The sequence below is a fragment of the Ananas comosus genome, linkage group 1 (genome assembly GCF_001540865.1).
Source record: "Ananas comosus cultivar F153 linkage group 1, ASM154086v1, whole genome shotgun sequence".
Classification (NCBI taxonomy): Eukaryota; Viridiplantae; Streptophyta; class Magnoliopsida; order Poales; family Bromeliaceae; genus Ananas; species Ananas comosus.
This window is the reverse complement of record NC_033621.1, coordinates 12,609,690-12,630,521: the sequence shown is the minus strand read 5'-3', so window position 1 is coordinate 12,630,521 and position 20,832 is coordinate 12,609,690. Positions and strand designations below refer to the sequence as shown.

Sequence of the window (20,832 nt, the reverse complement as noted above, 5' to 3'; positions counted from 1 at the left end):
TGCGCATAAAGGAGTAAAAGATACTCTATACTCATTAAACTATAGTAGTCTTACTATATATATATATATATACAAAATTTTTTGATCTAAAGTAAGAATTAAAATGGAAACACTTCAAAAATTTTGGAACTAATTAACTAAAACCTTATAAAAATTCAGGGTTTTGAATGTCGAAATTAAAATTGAAGGATCAAAATAAAACTCGACTCGAAGTTTGGGAACTAGTAGTGTATTTCACCCTTGAAGATAATCACATTTTAGTTAAAATTATGAGTGAAGCAAAGCTTGAGAACATATGTAGTGGGGGTTCATCGATCTCCATGTTCTCTTCTTTATTTCCGCAACATTTACTAAAAAAGAAAAAAAAATCTTATCAATCAATACATATATTATGAACAGATTAAATTTATTAAATTTGGTCTATGTAGAAACTACGCATGCGAACAGATTAAATTTATTAAATTTGATCTCAACAGAAGACACAAATGGGCTGGGCCAAATTAAATTTTTGTCACCTCCCTTTTTATGTGAGTTTTAGCCCAACCCATTTATGTCCTTGTTTTAAGTTTGACTTTTTATTTATTTATTTATTTTGCTATATTTATACTTCTTATGTGGACTTTTTATCTTAATAATTAGACCCCTGTCAAAAATTAAACCTAGGAACGAAGCAATTGATTTTTATCCCAACATACAACAAGTGAGCTTTAAATTGCCTGAACCTGGTCCATGCAGTAATTTTTAGCAATTGATTTTTTGCCCTACATACAACAAGTGAGCTTTAAATTGCCTGAACCTGGTCCATGCAGCAATTTTTAAAACAATTTGGTACTCAAAAAGAAAAAAAAAATTCTGCAGCTCCTACAATATAGAATGTATTATGTATATATATATATATATTTAATTTATACTTTAATAATTTTAATTAGAAATAGTAAAAAGTACGGCTAATCTCTAATACTGTATGAAACAATAATTATTCTTCATGAAACAATAATTATTCTTCAAAAAAAAAAAATAAATAATTAGAGAGAAATGTTTCAATATTTTGGGACCGTTTGGCATCGAGACTCATCTAATGTTATTACGCAAGACCAAATTGGTGTTTTTTAGATAGGATTATAAAAAATATATCGTAATCAATTCATTACGATATACAGGTCATAATATTACATAGGGAAACAAATAAAGTATATTTTAAACACATTTTCTGACCTAAGCGCTGTTGCATTGTAATTGGCGGAAATCACAAGTGATGTAGTGGACCAGGTTCATGGACTTGTTCTTGTGGTTCCTTGCTATTCCTCTACATATGTAGTTGGTCAAAGTCCAATGAATATTCATTCTTAATTAATTAACTTTTATTCTTAACTTACTCATGCTTGGCTACCAAGTAAACGTGCCAATATTATCCACTACCTGCAGTGCAGTATATAAAGAGCATAAGCCCTGCAATAAGATGATGAGCCAAAGAAATATCAAAACAAGCGAGCGATTCGAAAAAGTACTAACAATTCTCTTCTGTTCGACCACCAAGTCAGGTACTACAAATCTAACGGTTTCTTTTGGTACTGAAAGCAGTAGCAGAAGCAGAGCCAAACAGGCACTAAGAGTTCGAGATGGGGCTTAAGCTTTCGTGCTTTCGGTTTTTCGACAAGCCAACCAATGTGGATGAGCCATCAAAGGAACCTCTACCAAATTTGAAGCCAAATGAAGAAGAAAAGAGTGGTAACACAGAGGAGAAGAAGAGTGGGGCACACTTGGTTGTGCCTCATTTCCCACACCACTCTCGCCCAGGCCTTCTTTAATCATTATTGTGAAAAACATGTTTAGTATTGCTTGTTTGTAACACATTTTACTAGTACTCTTATAAGCTTTTCGAGGCTTATTGTCGGCTTAAATGGGCCAGCATCCCGTCCTGTGGCAGGAGGTCAGGTTGGGTCGAGTCACGTTCGAAATGGCAAAAGTCGGGTTGGGCCGAGTCATGTTCGAAGTAGCGTGAGATTAGTTGGGCCAAGATATAATCGAGACTCATGAGCATTGTATCTATAAGCTTTAAGTGAATTGATTGCATATTTCTAACAGCTCGATCTTTTGAGATTAATAATTAGTGCCAATGTTCAGACGCTTATATGTAGCATAAAACCTTATTTTAATTTATGAAAAGTAGGAATTATTATTTATACATGATCAGAATGCATAATCTGATGATGAAGTTGATTGGTAGTGGAGAAAAAGAAGCATAAAACGTAATAGCTTGTTTTATTTCGGTCCGCATGTTGCAATTTTCATTTACCGGGCGCTGAGTCTGCAGATGATAATGAGTAATATATTTGAACATCTAAGTTACAGTTCAAAATTAAAACACAAGAAAGCCACATTATCTATCACTTTAGCTGATTCAAGTGAGTAAGAACAAGTTTCAGCAACAGCAGTAAAAAGCAGCAAAATGGCCAAACTATACATCAGAAGCAGATAATTCCTACACAATTCTCGCATTAGATTCTCGAGTTTATCAGGCGACCGATCTTTCTGAACAAGAAGCTGCTGCAACTAGCATGAAAAGATTAATCGAAGAGATATTTCTATTATCAAATAATAGAGAAAAAAAAACCTATACATTAGGCTCATTTCCTTTTGAAATGACCATGCTGACACATAATCCGACTTGATAAACAAAAATGCTGCCACTTTTGTTGTAGTGGAAAGCTGAAATAAGCTTTTATTAAAAAGCATTTGATGTTCTGCATTTGCTGCAAAGGCGAGTTACTGAGCAAAATATATGAATGGAAACACCTTTACTGCTTTTTTGAGGCGCAGAACCGAGCGGAACTTACTGTAGAAGCTCAAGCAAGGCAAAGCAAACCCTTAAGTCTACGCGACAGTGCCGGCAAAGAATTGGTGCTCTTCGTTTTCTACCACAATTGAGCTGCAACCAGGAGTCTTTTGAACTCCATCCTCCACCATCTTCCTCCTCATCCTCTCGGCCTCTTCCCACTTCTCCGAAGCGGCAAAGATATTCGATATCATCACATATTCCGCATCGTTAGTGGATTTTGGACCCGAATTAAAGCTACCCAAATCATTCACCACTCTTTCCATCACTTCTTTGGCCATGTGCACTTTGCAAGCTCCGAGCAAAGTTCCCCAAATCACTTCGTTAGGCTCCATCGGCATCTTCTTGATAATGTCGTACGCTTCTTCTAACCTTCCTGCTCGGCCCAGTAGATCGACAATACATCCAAAATGCTCAACCCCTGCTTTTAATCCATGTTTCTCCATCTTCTCGAATACTTCTAGACCTTCCTTAATGAATCCTCCATGTGTACAAGCTACGAGAATCGCGAGAAAGGTCACCTCATTAGGCCTCTCTTCTGATTCTTCCATCTCAGCAAAAAGCTCGAGGGCCTCTTCGCTTCGACCGTGACCAGCGAGGCCGGAGATCATCGAATTCCAACACTCGCTATTTCGCCTGCACATTCCATCGAATATCTTTCTCGCTCTTTCCAGATCCCCACATTTTGCATACATATCGACCAGCCCATTCAAAACAAAGTGGTTGGTCTTGATCCTCCTCCGATTTATGAATTCGTGAATCTCTTTACCGTACTCTAACGAACCCAATTGCGCGCAAGCCGACAACACGCTCGCCATTGTGAATTCATCCGGTTCGAATCCACTCTCCCGCATTTTCCTAAACGTTTCAAGCGCCTTCTCGCAGCACCCAATTCGGGCGTACCCAGCAATCAACGCATTCCAATTCACCAAGTTCCGACTAGGGATCCGATCGAACATTGCTTGGGCCTCGTCAACATTCCCCTTCTTAAAATACCCGGTGATCATCGACGACCACGCGAAGAAATTCCGAACCGGCATCCGATCGAACAGCTCTCTCGCGCCCTCCATCTCGCCATTACTCGCATAGCCGTGCACCGTCACGGTCCAAGTCACCACATTCCTCATCTCACGCGGCGTTTCCTCGAACAACCGCCTCGCCGCCGCGGTGTCCCCTTTCTCCGCGAACCCCTTGATCACCGTCGCCCACGTGACCGGCGACCGGAGAGGCATCCGATCGAACAACTCCAGAGCCGAGTCCATGTCCCGATTCATCGCATACCCGCCGATCATGGCGTTATACGACACGACATTTCTCTCAGGCATTTCGTCGAACATCTTACGGGCATCGAGAACCCGGCCACATTTGCAGTACAGGGAAACAAAAGCAGTGCCCACAACAAGCTGCTGATGGGTGATACCAACCTTGATGGACTGAGCATGGAGGGCTCTACCAAGTGGAGCATAGGAGAGAGAAGCACAAGCTTTGAGAATTAATGGCAAAATGGGTTGGTGGGCTCTGTGAGGGAGGTGGTGAGTGTACACAAAGAGTGCTTCTTTGGGAAGCAGTTGAGAGAGATAAGCTCTAATGAGCTGAGTCCATTGTAGGGGGTCTTGGGATCCACTGGTTAGACACAATGCATGGAGCTGTTTCAGGAGAGGAGTGCTCTTGAGGGCATTTTGGTAAATTTGAGCTGAAAACAGCCTCATATTTTGCACTTATGATGATGAAGTGCTTTGAGGAGAGATCACATTTCCTTTGTAATTTGGGGGTAATTTTGTAATTTTCTTAAAAATTGTTGTAGAAAAACCACCAGTAATATAACTTGGCAATGACATCTGGTACCTGAAAGTTACCCGCAAATTTGTGGTTATGAGTATTAATTTTTCTTTTTCAAAAAATTATAGGTAAAATAGTTTGATACCAGTTAAATTATGAGTATTTTGAGCAATCCGTGGATACCTATATATAATTTTTTTATAAAAATTAAGAAAAAAGTGAATACTCTTTTTATTTTCTCTGTCCTGGTAATCTTAACACTCTTTGAAGTATTATTTGTGTTTGGAAAGTATAAGAGCATAACGGCAAAAAAATAAAAAACGTGCCTCGTCGGTAATTCGTATATTCGCCTGCCCAGGGGCCCACCTGCGGATGGGTATGTGTAAGAATGATAGCTATTTAAAAAAATTTTGGATAAATTTTATACGTGCTCGCATAATCCGAGAATACAATGATCCACTCGCAGGTTGCCCAACCTACTCGCTTATCATATTTATCAATAGCCTAAGATATCCGTCCATTCTCTATAAATTTGTAATATTTTTGGATAATCCTGCATTGTTACTAATCATGAATTACTTAAAATTATACGCCGGATGAATCAAACACAGTAATCTGAAAAAGATTTCTATTGGAATCTCCAGTAAACTTAGCGGGATAGTGCGAATAAAACGTGCCAATTTAGTATAAATTATGCCATATCCACCAAATTTTAAGAAAAAATTTATTTAAGTCGGCAACCAATCAATTTATTTTAATTTAAATATTCAATTTTAATTTTTAATTTAATCGAATTATTTTGTTAAACTTTGTAAAATTATCTATGAAAACAACAAATTTACAGCTAATTTAGTATTAGTACATCATTGTCTTATAGAGGTCGACATGAATATAATACATCGTTTGGAGATAATCTAATTGCTAATTTAAATAATTTTGAGATAGATTAATTTTTTTTATTTACTATTCTAGATAATTAAGTCATTGAAATATTTATATTATCAGCATAAAGTAATTATCTCATGTCCAAAATAATTATATATGTATGTGGCAATTTTATCTATATACTATCCCTAAAAAGACCAAATAAAATTTTGGATATGTCACATTTTCTTTCAAAATTATCCCATTATTATCTTTACAATATATAAAAATATCATTGTCGATATTTCAATACCAATTTAAAATTTTAAATTATATATAAATTAAACCCAAAAAATAAACGAACTATAATTCTTACTGCTTTGCTGTCAAATTAGATGATAATAATTATATAAAATTACTTAATATCAAAATTAAATAATATTTTCTAAAAATACTATAATTTAAGATAAAAAATTAATAAATCTTATGATTTACTAAATATATATCTCAAAACTCTAGGGGAGATTACGAATCCTCGTACAAACAAAATATGTAAGTGTTTAAGGGGTATTTACGTCATTTTACTCGTATAAATTAACGAACAAACCGTCTCCTCTCCAACCGCCATTAATCCCTCTCTCTCTCTCTGTATATTTCTCAGAAGATAGAGAGGCAGAGAGAGCCGAGACCTCGACGTGCGAGCTCGACTATTCTTTAAATTTTTATTCTTATCAACTGTACTAGCAGTGATAGTAGAAAAAAATAAAGAGAACAATGCTGACAATTAAGAGGGTTCCGACGGTGGTCTCCAACTATCAGGAGGACACCGTGGATGATGCCGCCGCTGCCGCCGCTGCCGAGCCGGTCGGCCTCGGCAGGTGCTGCTTGTCCTGTGAGTTAAAATCTTTATATTTTTTCTTTAAAATTTTAAATTTTATTTTTTTTTCTCGAAAATTTCGATTTCGAAATTTTTGTTCTCATTCTTTATCTATAATATGTTGTCTTGTGCGTATGCAGTATCAAAACTTCCACTCTATGCATTCAAGGGCGATTCCGAAATTTCGCCGAATTCGACCTCGGAGGGATTTTTTTTCCTCAATTCCTTGTTGCTCACCCAGGTTTTTTTTTTTTTTTTTTTTTTTTTTGTAGTGTTTCCTGATTTTTTTCCTTTTTTTTGGGGGATAAGTTGCTGCAGTTTAATCCCTAATTTTAGTACATAGATTAGTGGCTTAAGGAGAGCTAATTAATTACTAATTCTCTTCTAATTCTTGCTTTTTGTGTGACCACAACTAATTAAAGTAATGTTTATTCTTGGTTAAGGGGATAAGTAATGTTCATTTGTAGTAACAAATTTAAATAATTTTGGAGTACTTATGTATGTACAGTGGGACGAGAGGATGAGCCGGGGACTGTTCCGGTACGACGTGACGGCCTGCGAGGCCAAAGTGGTTCCGGGAAAGTGCGGCTTCGTCGCGCAGCTGAACGAGGGCCGCCACCGCAAGAAGCGGCCCACGGAGTTCCGGGTGGACCAGGTCCTGCAGCCGTTCGACGCGAACAAGTTCAACTTCACCAAGGTGGGCCAGGAGGAGGCCCTCTTCCGCTTCGAGCCCGCGACCAACGCCACCCCGGTGGACGGAACAAGATCCCCTAGCGTCGTCGTGATCAACGTGAGTGTTCGCGTTTTGAACAGCAGCATACAGAACACTATCTGAACTATGACGCATTTGGATACGGTTATGTTGATAGCTTATCATCTCAGAAAATTCCCTCAAGTACTGACGAGACTGAAAAGTTAGTATATCTATCTCGAAATGCGCGAAGGTTTCGTTTTATCTAACAATGTGATGTTTCGCGTTCGTCGATAGGTGAGCCCTATTGAGTACGGCCATGTACTGCTGATCCCCCGCGTGCTCGACTGTTTGCCGCAAAGGATCGACCGCGAGAGCTTCTTGCTCGCCCTTCACTTGGCGGTAGAAGCAGGGAATCCGTACTTCCGGGTCGGCTACAATAGCTTGGGCGCCTTCGCCACCATCAATCACCTCCACTTCCAGGTCCTTAGCGTACTTTCGCGTCTTTTCCTACATCCCCGATTTATCTCATGAAATATGTGATCTCGATCGAACGAAAGAATTATCGTTTATATGCATCAGGCGTATTACTTGTCGGTGCCCTTTCCGGTAGAAAAGGCGCCTACGAGGAGGATAGAAACGCTCGAGGGACCGGACGGGGGCGTGAAAGTTTCTCAGTTGTTGGAGTATCCTGTGAGAGGCCTAGTTTTCGAATGCGGGAACACGATGAAGGATTTGTCGAATGCGGTCGCGAACTCGTGCATTTACCTGCAGGAGAACAACATACCATTCAATGTGCTCATTTGCAGATCTGGGGGCAGGATCTTCCTCTTTCCGCAGGTGGAATATGCATTTAGAGAACAGTTTTAAGATGCATTGTACTTCAGCAATTCTCGAAGATCAAATTTTGAAAATATTTTACGACGATTGCATCTGAAAAATCCGTGTTTGTCTTTCTCGAATATGCGATGGTGCAGTGCTACGCGGAGAAGCAAGCACTCGGAAAAGTGAGCCAAGAGCTACTGGACACGCAAGTGAACCCCGCGGCGTGGGAGATCGGCGGGCACATGGTGTTGAAACGCAGGAAGGACTACGAGGAGGCGTCGGAGGATTCCGCCTGGAGGCTTTTGGCCGAGGTGTCGCTCTCGGCGGAGCGGTTTCGGCAAGTGAAGGGTTGCATCTTTGATGCTTTAGGTTTGGCAGTGTCTGAAGAGGAGAGTGAAGCAAATGAGAGTTTGGATTCAACAAGGATGTGTGATTCTTCAGTGAAATAAAAAAAACAGCATTAATAGATTTTGAAAATTTGATTCATGTAACTGAAGTTATAGCTTTGATTGTATAGCAGCAAAGGAAATTTTTTTCTCCTTTAAATTTTTTTCCCACCCCCCTCTTGGATTGGGGAATTTGAGTTCTTTCACCTTCATGTTTTTATTTTTAAGTTGTTAATATTATTATAGTTTGTTTTTGCCAATCGAAAAGGTACATTGAGGGTTCTTGTGGTTCAGAAACAAAGATATATTTGTAAATATACCCTGAGAAATTAACCATGTACCTTACAACCTGCAAATCAAAATTTCACATATACAGTTCGAAACCTTACTTTAGAGATATAAAACATCACACAAAAAAAAGGTTACTTACAGAAACTGCACTTTCCAGGGGTGTGTTTGAGAATTCAAATTTCAGAGAGTTAGATATGTAAATAGACGATTTTTCGACAATGTCACACAAGTTTCTCTGAACTGTTTTAAGAAAAAAAAAAAAAAAAACAAAATATAAACTGACCATATACAAAAGAGCCCCAAAATGGGGTCTCTACAGCACAAAATTGGTGGTTCCAAGATACAGCATTTTCTTTTTAGGCATATGCTTTACCAACATCTACTAACATCTACTTTAAGCACTTGCATATAAAAATGCCAAAATCCAAAAAATTTATCCAAGAGACCAGCCTATGACATCTCAGAAGCAATCTCAGGTACCAATTCATCATCATCACACCCGTCACCGTCCGACGAAGAGCTTCCCAAAGTAGAGGAACTCTCCTCCGGCATATACATATCGTCGCTATCCGCACCATCCTCGCACTCGTACCTAACGACCTTCTTCTGCCTCTTCCCCCGCCCGAAATTCGCACCATTTGCCTCCTCGACCGGCCCGAGGATTTCTTTCCATTCGTGGGCTTTAGGAGAGTGAGGCTGTGGCGGCGGCTCATTCTCGGCGTCTCCAGTATTGAAGCTCTGAATAGTACCGAGATAGCCGTTTTCATCAGGAGAACAGCATTCCCCGGGAGCCGGGTCTAGCTTAAGAAGAGTCTCTATGGCATTGTCATCGTAAAGAATTGATGTGGCTTGCACTTTTTTCCGGTTGAGGATTGTTCGCGCTCCGTGAAGAAGCACAGAGTGCAGATCGTTTACGCTCGGCTTTTTTGAAGGGTTCATTACGAGGTTCTCGACAGCGAGCTTCTGCTTTGATTTTTGGAGTATTTTCTCTTCGACAGAGCACTTAGTGATGAGTTGGTAGACCACCACGGGTCGGGTCTGACCAATTCGGTGGGCCCGGGATTGGGCTTGCAGGTCCATGAAGGGGTTGAAATCAGGGTCTGAAAAGTGACGAGAGGAAAAAGGGATAAGAAATAGACGAGAGTTTAACAACAACAACAAAAAAAGTGCGTGCTTTTAAAATGCTTACCATATATGATTACCCTATCAGCACCAGGCTGTTGATAGAAAAGATTTCGGTTAGTCAAATTTACTTAAGATATTTGGTAAATGGAAAAAAAATATATTGTAAAGGGTTTTAATTAAGAGATACTTCAAATATACGAGTCAAATGAATAAGGGAAAATATTTTGCTACTCCAATAGTGAAGAAAAAAGTGAAAATATACCAGGTCAATGCCTAAGCCACCGGCACGAGTCGACATAAGAAATATAAATATTTCGCTCTCGGGATTGTTGAATTCCGTCATTCTTTGCTGTCTTGCCGGTAAGTCAGTTCTTCCATCGATTCTGTGAAACAGAATGAAGAGATTGATGAATGACCAGCAAACCTGATGATGAAAATAACTAATATTATCATGTAACAGGAGAGAAATTTACAAGTCCCAGTCATAGGCAATACGTACGTAATTTACAACAAAAATAATCGATGAAATGAACAGTATTTTCTTGGATCTTTTAAGCACTGGTTTTCGAGAGTTCACTCTTTGTTTACGTGTCCTGTTCCTTGTGGCTCTAAAATGCCTATCCTTGCCCATAAAATGTTCTTCTTTTTTTCTTTTTTTTCTTTTTTTTTCTGTTTTACGCTTTACTGGTCTTTTGGTATGTTACGATATTTATGAACTGATTTAATGTCTACAACTCTATCCAGCATTAATATATTACCATATTAACCAATGTAATGTCCATATCAACTGCAACTCTATCCAGCATTAGTTAGTCAGCTCTCGAAATTGAAGAGGGGACGAAAGGACTAGCTTGAGAATGGCCTGGATAGAGTTGTCGGGAAAAGAACAAGAGGAATCACCGCGCAGCAAAGGATAGCAACAGCACTTGTATGAGTAATGCTATATTAGAGGCAGCATTTCATGCTACAAAGAACCTACCGGAAATAAGTAAACCCAAGGTATGACAAAAAATCTTCGAGAATGTCTAGCATCTTAGTCATTTGCGAGAATATTATTACGCGATTTCGCCTTTCTTTCAACCTCGGCAGCAACTGCAGAAGGAAACAATCAAAATATTCCCAATATTCAGATATAATTGTGGATCCAAGTCATCTATACAAATATAATGTGTCACTTTATGTCAAATATTTGACTCTGTGATATTAAGTAATAGTGTACATTTTTAAATTATCAGACCTTTTCTAAGAGCAGCAGCTTTCCTGATTTTGCAACAAGTGATAGAAAAGCAGATTCCCGTGATGACTGATACTCTTCCTGTCCTGGAAAAAGATACTGAAAGGAGCATGCATACTGTTAAATACTCAAGTCTTAAATTAAGTAATAGAATGAGAATGCTAGCTACAACACATAAAACCAAAAAAAAAAAAAAAAATCTTATAGAGAAGAATTGAAAAAGTAGTTTCATTCTGTTTTTTGGAAGAAAAAAGCACATAATGACATAATTATGTGTTTGCAGTCTAGTATACCTATATTAATGACATAGATTCATAATGGTGTAGTTATATTAAAATTATTAAAATTACAAATATAATTTACATCATGAAGCATTCTAGTATCTCTACCGCGAAGCATGCTCTACACCCCTTTATTACAATCTCAACAAATGCCAACAACTTAAAGAAAAACCAGCAGGGCATGCATTTTAGGAGACACAAAATCTGCAAACAAAATCAAGGTGATCCAATAATGGTCAACTTCTTGTGCTAGCAGCTCAAAAACAAAAAACAATGTAAATACTCAAAAGTTCCTAGTGTGATTTGATACTCAAGATATCACCACCAGTCAACTGGTGTTTGATCAAAAGTTTATACACTTCCAAGGGGAGGAAGGCACATTGACGCAGGAGGAGCAGAGACCACAAACTTGAGAATAGAAAAGTTTCAGTTTATTGATGTCAACTTGACTATGTTGAGAGAATTAGTCAACTATTCCATTGGACCTTTTAAAACATGGAGTTCTCTGCAGGCCAATCCTATACTGCTGAGGAAAGGAGTAGGTGCTATTGGTGATTGTTTCTTACTGTGTACATTCTTTTACCTTTTCCTCTCGCAAATTGCACGATAACAGGAAGAGGGAAAAAAAAAAAGGAGAGGGAAGCACAGAGGCAACTGTTTAAAACATAATACACATAACCCTAAAGACTAGAAATTCAAGATTTGATAACACCACCATGCTAGGATTACACCATAAAAGAACAAACTAAGATAGCAAGTAAGAGGGACCTCAAAATCACACAACAAATAGCGATCTGGTTCTTAGAGTTACAAGGTAACCTACAGGGTGATTACAACACTTCCGCAGTGCTGAAAGGATGACGTTCAAAGTAATCTTCCTACCTGTTAAAATGTGTGTAGCAGTAATCAGCATAAAGGACATTACATGCGATGATAATATGCATTAAAAGAAGATAAAGCAAACGAACCACTTTGGATTCCCTTATTCAGCTTTTTGTAATTCTTTTCCAAAATATCTATGTAAAGTTCCCTTTGGAAACCCGTGAGGGCGCATGGAACTTCCACCCACTTTTTTGTCGGTATAGACTGAGGAAGAACATCAGATTTCATTCTTCTTAGCATCCTGGATTTCATTATAAAAAACAACTTCATAATCCCAATCAAATAATTGATAGAATTTTAAAAAAGAACTTAACATAAAAAAAATTGCCAGAGACAACACAAACACCTGGGTTTCAAAAGCTCATGGATCTGAGCAACTTTCGTTTCAGAATAATAGGTTTCGATGGCTGAGAAGGATTCGGCTTCAGACTTTGGGTCAGAGAATTCTTGCGGATCAATAAAGTGAAGCAGTGCAAACAATTCAAGCAATGAATTCTGAAGAGGTGTTCCCTGCATTAGAAATAATAATAATAATAATGAAGGGGCTTTCCCTGAGTCAGAAAAGAATGTTTTAAGGTCTTAAGATTTCATCCAGGCAATCATACGTATGCTTAGCAAGGAAGGAATACGGTTGGTGTCCGAGAAAAAAATCACAGGGGAGTAACAAATTACCATATATGCAAAAGATCGAAAAGAAATAGAAAAAACGAGAGGAATTACTAGCATTTTCAAGAAGTAATTTGACATTATTGTGGTATAGTCATAGTTGGGCTGAGTGTTCTGCCCAAGAAATCATTAACTGGAATTGAAGTAAGTCAAGCTATAAATATACAAAAGGAAAAAAGTTTATTTATAAGCATAAAATATCATGAATATGTGAGTCCCAAATTAAGAAAAGTAAAAAAGCAAGACTTCTCACTATAGTAGAGGATAAATAGACAGATTTAGAAAACAAATAACGTACAGTTAGTAGCAACCGAAATTCTGAGTTATACTGCTTAAGGCAGTTGACGAGCTTGCAGTCGAGTTTCTTTATTTTGTGAGCCTCATCAACTACAAGGATTAAAGAGTGATATAAATTACACAATCATGGAATATCAGATAAAAAAAAAGAAAGGAAAAAAATATGAGGAAAAGTCAAGCTCAGATATTTTCTGCTGTAAAAGTATTTGAAAAGACAGCTGATTAGATCAATATTTACAATGTTCAAAAAATCTGTCCGCCAAACCAGAAATGCAGTGAATATAAATGAACCAATAATTCATGTCATTTCTGACAGAAAACACAATGACAATAGAACAAAAGAAGAAATTCAACTAGATTGCTGGTGCAGCTTACTAATTATAGCAGACCACTTAAACTTCTTCAGAACTGCACTATCCAAATGAACAAAATTGTAGCTTGTCACCAAAGCATCAAATAAGGCCCCCTTTTCTGAAGAGTACATCTCATATGTCTGGATGTAATGGCGTGACTGTTTATCTCCTTCATAGATAATAACATTCAGGTCTTTGGCCCAATATCGAAATTCCTACGACACAGAACAAAAATATATATCATTACAAAGCAATGGTCTAATCATTTCAGCAATTTATCTCATCAAACATATATACCTCATGCATGTTTTAAGCGCTTCTACAAAGGCATGAGAATCGGGTTAAATATAACAGTAAGTTAATTTACATAGTAGACAGGAGATTATTAAAGAAGATCCTTCTTGAATACAAGTAACAAAAGGAAACACTCATCCCATCAAAGAGATTGTGAGTTAGGACTATCTATCTCATACGTTATCAGTGGTTCTGATGATCTTAGTAATGGATACACAGTGGCAGTTGTTAGTTCAGAAGACATTACTCAAAGCATGTTCCCCTCGGAAATTACAACTAATGTTTTCGTATATTTTAATTTTCAAAGCTAACAATATATTAACAGACAAAGATCGCAAACCTATAGAATATTCATTTGTATCGTGAATCAAAATAATGCCTTGGAAATGCATTAAGGAACAGAAAATATAGAATAATGATAATCTATCATTGTATATAGCATATGTAACCGATGCCAGGCATCAATTTGACATGCAGCAATGATTATCATTGGAGAAAGACTTGGGGCAGGGTGAGGAGGGAGAGGGGGTATGCAGTTGTACTAAAAGAGAAGAGAATCGGAACTCAGAAGTATCGAACCTTCTCCCACTGTAGGAGGATACTCTTAGGAGCAATAATTAATACAGGGTTGGCATTGAAACTCTCCTGCATTATAAAGTGAACAAAGCAAACAGCTTGAACAGTTTTGCCCAAACCCATTTCATCTGTAAAAAGAAAAGTGGGAAACCGAATAACAACATTAATACTTTATCATGAATGAATGATGATAATGAATAAATTCTAAACACAACATCTAAAGAGAATAATAGGAAATAGCAAAAATAAATTTGTTATGCAATAGTGCAAAAGCATATGCAACAAAATTATGTAGCATGAGTAAATTAGAGAAATAAGAGAAAATTGTTTGAAGATATAACCATTATCTCTAGTTGATTACATAGTTGCAATTACTATTACAACTTAGAAATACTGTTTACTCTTTCAAGCATCGTATAGACTGAAATTGACTAAATATTTTTCAAGTCTAGAATTCAGCCCAGTCTGGAGGCACCTATAGAGAAAGGCTGTTGCCTCCAAATCTCCTTTGTCTTCAAAATACAGAATATTCTTCTGAGTGCCAGATTCATCTTATAAGTTCGAGCAATTTATATTTTTCACAATAATCACTAATATGTTTCTACGATTCAAAAACTTTAAAACTGTCTAGTTATTATTTTCAATTTTAACCAGGTTCTTGACTCATTAATCCACTTGAATATATGTCAAAGAGATCCACACTCAGCTGGGTTTGAGAGCTAAAATTTCGAGTGAACTCTCATCAGAAAAAACAGATTTTCCTTTTGGAAACAGAACTAACAAAAACAATGACAATTCAGCATAAATCAGGTAACACAATCCACAAAAATTAGCTCAATATATGGGGACCCAAATAAAATAATAGAAAGCGTTAAGATAACAACTCATCGTCAATTATGGCCTATAAATCCTTTCGATGGTCACAGAGAGGCAGATTTCTGATTGCACAAACAAACTCTAATATGCCTTTATCACTATAATAATGTTGCATGGACACATGAGGCCTTATTTGGATGCAAATAAATGAGCATTTTACACATGGTCAAAAAGCACCATGGTCTAATAACCTTATATTAATCTTCCTAACCAAAGATTCATTCTAAATTAGTAAGGGTTATCAAGCTAATCTACGTAAAAAAAAATAAAAACAAGCGAACTTTCTGCTTATGAAAACAAGAATATAAAGTATGGTATCCAAACTTTCAAACAGTCTTATCGTGTAATATTATCAGAAAGAAAAATCAAACAATTCAAGGATGTAACAGTAAAAGTAAGCAAGTTTAATAAGATTGGAAAATTTTACATATTTCCAATGAGTCAAAAATAAGAACCTGCAAGAATAACATTCCTCCTGGCTCTAAAATTACTCAAAATCCACTTTAGCCCTTGAAGCTGATAGTCATAGAGAGCATTCCCATACAAGTCTTCTGGGCAAAGAGAGATTGTTGGTTTATGATCATCAGCCCTCTCAGATGCCTTTTGATGCCTTTGAACTAGTTTACCAACAGCAGCCAGCAATTCATCGGTACAGGTGGATTCCCAAGTTGCATTGGTATAATCAAGTCCTTTCCATTTTACAAGAAATTCAAAATCCCCAGCGTGCTCTTTGGTTTGAATGACACTCAAGATTTCACATGACAAGTCAGAACTAGACTTCCTTCGACATGCAATTATACGGTCAATTTCAAGCCACTCAGACTTCCTTTGATCAAATGAATCAGCAATTTTTGATGCGCTGTCAATGAGAATTTTAGATTTAGTAGGAAGCATCGAAAATAATAAGCACCACAGGTTAGCCTAAAAATAAGGGCATGCTTGGGCCAGCTAGAGCTTTTCCAGAGATGCAGTTTGGGTTGAGCAGCTCGAAGAAACACTGAGAGGCTTTCTAGAGCAGCAAAAGAAGAAGCTAGCACCTGTTTTTGGGCCTCAAAGGTAATTAGTTTCCCATTATGGCATAAATTCTAGAATTTTGGTTTGCCAAACAACTATTTGTTGCTTCTCGGAGTAGAGAAGCTCTTCCAAAAGTCTGGCCAAACAGGTCGTAAATACAAGGAACTTTATGAAGTAGACAAAAGCAATAGCAAGAAGCAAGAAATAACAAGAAGCAACAAACAGTTCACTCAGAAAAAAAAAAAGAAGCAACAAACAGGCCGTGACGACATACGGGTATTTCTTCTGATAGCTACGTAGCCTAGCACGATCAAAGATGTAAAGCCACTCCAATGGTACCTACAGCAAATAAAATGCTAGAAGTAAAGACAAAGGATTCTAGAGAAAATCCATGCTATATATTGTGATAGAAAACCGAAAGTATGGACATGTTAGTACAATCTAGAAATCAGTGCAAATACTAGAACATTGAAGAAAATCAGGTTGACCTAGAACAGTGAGGGAAAAAGTAGCACAATTCGTCAAAATGCAGATAGTCCATGCAGGGCAAGTTACAGTCGATAGAGAAAAACTACCCATTATTTCGCACAGTTTTATCAATTTAGTCAACTTTTTAAATGCAATTGAATCGAGAGTTACTAATAGGAAAGCAAAATTTTCGCCAATATAATCAGGTGACTGAATTGCATTACTCGGATATGCAAGCAATAGGAGAACTTGAATTTACTATCTGTTACTTCAGAAATTTAAAAGAAGGGGGTGAGGGCAGATATGGGGTTTGGGCTGAGCTATCAGTACATGAGAATTGTGGATACAATGTAGACATAAAATGTGTTGCCATAGTGGCGTAGATGTCGTGATCAATTCATGCTAAAGCTTGCATAAATCAATGTAATTCATCTGTTCATATTATCTATTAACCAGAGAGAGCATAAATCTACATAACTGCTAAATTGACCAGGCTTTAATTATTCATACTTTTACATCGATCCTTTTGGCCAATTCTTTTCCCTGTTTCTAACCTCATTCATCAATCATATCCTAAATCACAAGCAGGTATGCCCTGAATTTTTTGGTCCCTTTTATCTTTTCTATCTTTTTTTTTTCCATACTCACAATATGGCGAAAAATAGGAAAATAACTTTGTCAAATGGCAGCATAAGTCTAAGGAAGTCCAACTGATGTTGATAGAATAGCACAACAATGTCAGGCTTCTCTCTCAAACCATCCAATTTTTAAGATGTTCCAATAGTTGAAAAGTATGGTAGTAACATTGTAAAAGAAACAATCAAGTAGTACTTAGCATATCATACAAAATGCTGGAAGCAGTTAAAAGCTGACTGGAAACCAAAGAAAACCAAAGAATGAAAACAAAGCAACTGTGAACTTTGTTGGATCTTCTAACACCAAATTCCAATAAAACAAAGAACCAGGAAAGCATACCCAAGAATCATGGTGATGCGAGAGTGATTCCCATTTTACTAAGAATTGAACTTGAGATACATTCTTTGCGCTTTTCAAAATCACTTGCCTATGACCAACAATGTTTTGAATTTTTCTCAGAAGTACTTTCTTCACATTAGTAAGCTTCAAGGAAAAGCGAGCTCTTTCGCATAAGGGGCACGCCCAATCTTCTTCAATATCTTTCAATGGAGGATGGAGGCAAAATGCGTGGAAAGCAAAACAACAGCTCGCATTCTTACATTGGACAAAAAGATTACTGGCAACACCCGTCTGCATAAAGGAGCAAATAAACAGAACAATAGAACTTAGGAAACGGGGGGGGGAGTGAACCTCACAAACAGAACAAATATAGAGAGAGAGAGAGAGAGAGAGAGAGAGAGAGAGGGGGCAAACCTCACAAACAGAACAAATAAGACCATTCGTACTGCATATGCCAGCTTCTATAGCATCACCAGACGACTCATCATCTGAAGGATCAAAAAGTTTATCAACTAACTCATAAAAACTGTCATGTCCGTTCATCTTCTTAATGAATGAAGCGGTAGCAAGCTACCCATTTCTCAAAAAAAAATCAAATAAAAACCAGCGAAGACAATACATCCATGCTAAAAGTCATTTTGTTAACATATAAGAGCACCAGCAATCTGAAAAACTAAGCCCATAAAGTTTCTTGGCAGCTCAAAACCTTAGGCCAAACCAAAGGCTGAAGACAGCAGTGACAGCAATGATAATTCCATAGTGACAAATGAAAAGGTAGATGAGATCCAACATGTAGCAAACAACCGGAAAGGAATAGTAAGGATACATCAAAGACTTCCGAGCCCAAATATACTTATGCTGCAATGGACTATGGAGTGTGCTATTGACTATAAAAAGTTATAGATTGATGCACCCAAATCATGTCTGACTGGTCATTCAGTCATACAAATAGATATGTTAGAACCTCCGCATAAGTCAAGTGTGTGGTAAACAAAAAAGTGTAGTGCTTCAAGCTAATGCAGGAAGCATCTATGAATTTTTAGCACCAAACACAAAAGCACCAATTTGAAGCTTCCATCTAAATGTTGTTAGGGGCGTTTATATGAAAGCTTCTGGGAAGCATTAGAAAGGCAACTACTTTACACAAAAAACAAGGGTCCAAATTTTCACATGCATGCATATATAGGTAAAAATACATAGTTACATACCAGTGAGGGTTCAGGAACAACTCAATAAACCTTACCCGAGATTGAGCACTCTTCTAAGGAGACAGGGAGACAAGCAGCTTTCAAATTGCCTTCCTGAAATAAAATGACTCATGAATTATATACATATGTTATATGAAGTCAACAGTTTCACAAATAATGATCATATACTAACAGAGCAGTTTGAAATTGAAGTATCCTTCATCATTGATCTCTCCTGAAGGCGACTCGACCTCCTGCAAGCACCAGTCTGCTTTTTCCCTGCGTAAGAAAAGTTTGGAGTACTATGTAAGTTACCTGAAATGAGATATCTAATTAAGTAATTATAATTTACAATAAGTTATGCCTCCATAGAAGTTAAACATATATGAAAGCTTCAAGGATACTTTTTTATGCAGGAAGACACAACCATTAGGCCAATTTATCAGGAAAGGGTAAAAGAATGACACCAATTAATTAAGAAGGAAAAATGGCCGCATACATGATAAAAAGAACCCAGAAAGAGTTGAAGCGATAGATACAAACAAAGGTTAAAAAAGGGCATTACTTTAGCAGCTAGCTAAAACCTACACAGCAAACTAGTTGCATACTTTCGGTAAATGAATAAGTGTGAGTAGCTCATGACAGTGATAGTTACATATTTAAGCAAGAACCTAAGTGAAGCAATTTCAGTTGTAATCCTATGTTGTGATGATATGGTTTCACCTAAGACAAGCTTATAGAATGTTACCAAATATTATTTCTATCAAGAAAGCACTGCAAAAACTTCATCAAAAGGAATGGCACTGACGATACATTGTTTGATATTTGTATATTTCTTTCTCTATCATTAATTAACCTCCATTTTCAAGCAGCAATGCAAGCTTTTGGAGTATAAAAATGCCTAAAAGAAAGCTAAAGCTGAAGAAAAGAAATATGTAAAGCTCATAGTAACAACAACCACATTCTGAAGTCAATTTGGTCGCAAAATTTTCCCAGCAAAATGTAGGAAGGTATATGATGGGTTCTAATATGGAGTAATATCACAAATTTGAAATATATTGTGATCTTTTGATGGTACGCGTGCTTCCTCATATCTAGGTTATAAACTAATCAGGATCCAAAACCTTTCCAATATATATGGCATTACAAGAAAATCCTATAGTAATCAAACAATAAGAACCATACAAAGATGTAGAAACCATTAGTTATCAGCACAAACAGAGATTTATAATCATAATGAATAAAGCAGCACAACATCAGAGAACAAGAAGACATCTTTTTCCAATTACCACTGTCGACATTATCGATCTCGTCGATCTCTTTCTCCTCCTCGCTCCTCCCCCTACTATTCCCCCTCCCCCGCATCGACCTCTTCCAATCCCTGCTCACGACATAGCCAACCCTATCGAGCGAAACCCATCGCCGCTCCCCGTCCTCGTACACGACCTCGCACCTGTGATCGCCCTCGGCGGCAGCGACCTCCGCGGGGCGCCACCTCCGGGAGCCGCCGGAGAAGACGACGATGCTGTCGCCCACCGAGAGGCAATGCAGGGGTAGCGCGTACGAGGAGGAGGAGGTGGGAGGGGAATCCATCGAGAAACGAAGGGCCTCAGGAGAAGGAGAGGGGAGAGCTCTTCTTCGCCATTAATGGAGATCGGAGAGATCGGAGCAAGGGTTTTAGAAGGGGTTTTTTTTTTTTTTAATATTTTTTTTGTTGGGGGGGGGAGGGTTTTGAAGGAGAAAGAGGACGATGGGACGGGGCGACGGTTGGGCGTAAAACTGGCGCGCACCGAAGGAGTAATTTACGTGAGCCTGGTTCACCACGTCACCCGTGGACCGGTACTCTAAACACCATCCCATANATATATATATATATTTGCCCCCTCAACTTTTATTTTGAACGCAGCCTCTCGACTTCTAACTATTTAGAATAAAGGATTAATTGCATACAAGTCTCTACAAATATAGTGAATTGTAAATACATTCCTATAAAGTTCAACTTTTAAATATTGTTGAATTGTAAATACATCCCTACAAAGTTTAACTTTTAAATAT

General features: G+C 37.6%; 3 protein-coding genes across 3 annotated transcripts; 1 reads left to right on the top strand and 2 right to left on the bottom strand.

Moving 5' to 3' along the window:
- Window positions 2,367-4,586, bottom strand: LOC109708081 (pentatricopeptide repeat-containing protein At3g21470). Its single transcript, XM_020229677.1, has one exon. The coding sequence runs from the start codon at window positions 4,543-4,545 to the stop codon at window positions 2,875-2,877; it is 1,671 nt and encodes a 556-aa protein (XP_020085266.1). The 5' UTR covers window positions 4,546-4,586; the 3' UTR covers window positions 2,367-2,874.
- Window positions 6,195-8,457, top strand: LOC109718911 (GDP-L-galactose phosphorylase 2-like). The gene is made up of 6 exons (XM_020245391.1): window positions 6,195-6,371; window positions 6,497-6,597; window positions 6,865-7,146; window positions 7,345-7,530; window positions 7,630-7,887; window positions 8,025-8,457. Exons 1-6 carry the CDS (start codon window positions 6,254-6,256, stop codon window positions 8,319-8,321), a joined length of 1,242 nt encoding a protein of 413 aa, XP_020100980.1. The 5' UTR covers window positions 6,195-6,253; the 3' UTR covers window positions 8,322-8,457.
- Window positions 8,712-20,481, bottom strand: LOC109721162 (chromodomain-helicase-DNA-binding protein 3-like). Its single transcript, XM_020248607.1, has 18 exons — window positions 20,067-20,481; window positions 18,971-19,056; window positions 18,834-18,891; window positions 18,005-18,078; window positions 17,591-17,881; window positions 16,422-16,486; window positions 15,589-15,992; window positions 14,261-14,385; window positions 13,410-13,602; window positions 13,036-13,124; window positions 12,418-12,581; window positions 12,158-12,312; window positions 12,013-12,071; window positions 10,912-11,007; window positions 10,654-10,766; window positions 9,937-10,057; window positions 9,739-9,766; window positions 8,712-9,649 (listed from the first exon to the last, which is right to left on the bottom strand). The coding sequence occupies exons 1-18, from the start codon at window positions 20,368-20,370 to the stop codon at window positions 9,000-9,002; spliced, it is 3,075 nt and encodes a 1,024-aa protein (XP_020104196.1). The 5' UTR covers window positions 20,371-20,481; the 3' UTR covers window positions 8,712-8,999.

Coding starts and splice junctions, on each gene's coding strand:
- LOC109708081 (XM_020229677.1), bottom strand. CDS start 4,545: ATGAGGCTGTTTTCAGCTCAAATTTACCAAAATGCCCTCAAGAGCACT.
- LOC109718911 (XM_020245391.1), top strand. CDS start 6,254: ATGCTGACAATTAAGAGGGTTCCGACGGTGGTCTCCAACTATCAGGAG. Junction 7,531..7,629: donor TCAATCACCTCCACTTCCAG/GTCCTTAGCGTA, acceptor TATATGCATCAG/GCGTATTACTTGTCGGTGCC. Junction 7,888..8,024: donor GGATCTTCCTCTTTCCGCAG/GTGGAATATGCA, acceptor GCGATGGTGCAG/TGCTACGCGGAGAAGCAAGC.
- LOC109721162 (XM_020248607.1), bottom strand. CDS start 20,370: ATGGATTCCCCTCCCACCTCCTCCTCCTCGTACGCGCTACCCCTGCAT. Junction 13,125..13,409: donor TAAGTGGTCTGCTATAATTA/GTAAGCTGCACC, acceptor TAATCCTTGTAG/TTGATGAGGCTCACAAAATA. Junction 11,008..12,012: donor GGAAGTGTTGTAATCACCCT/GTAGGTTACCTT, acceptor TGCTCCTTTCAG/TATCTTTTTCCAGGACAGGA.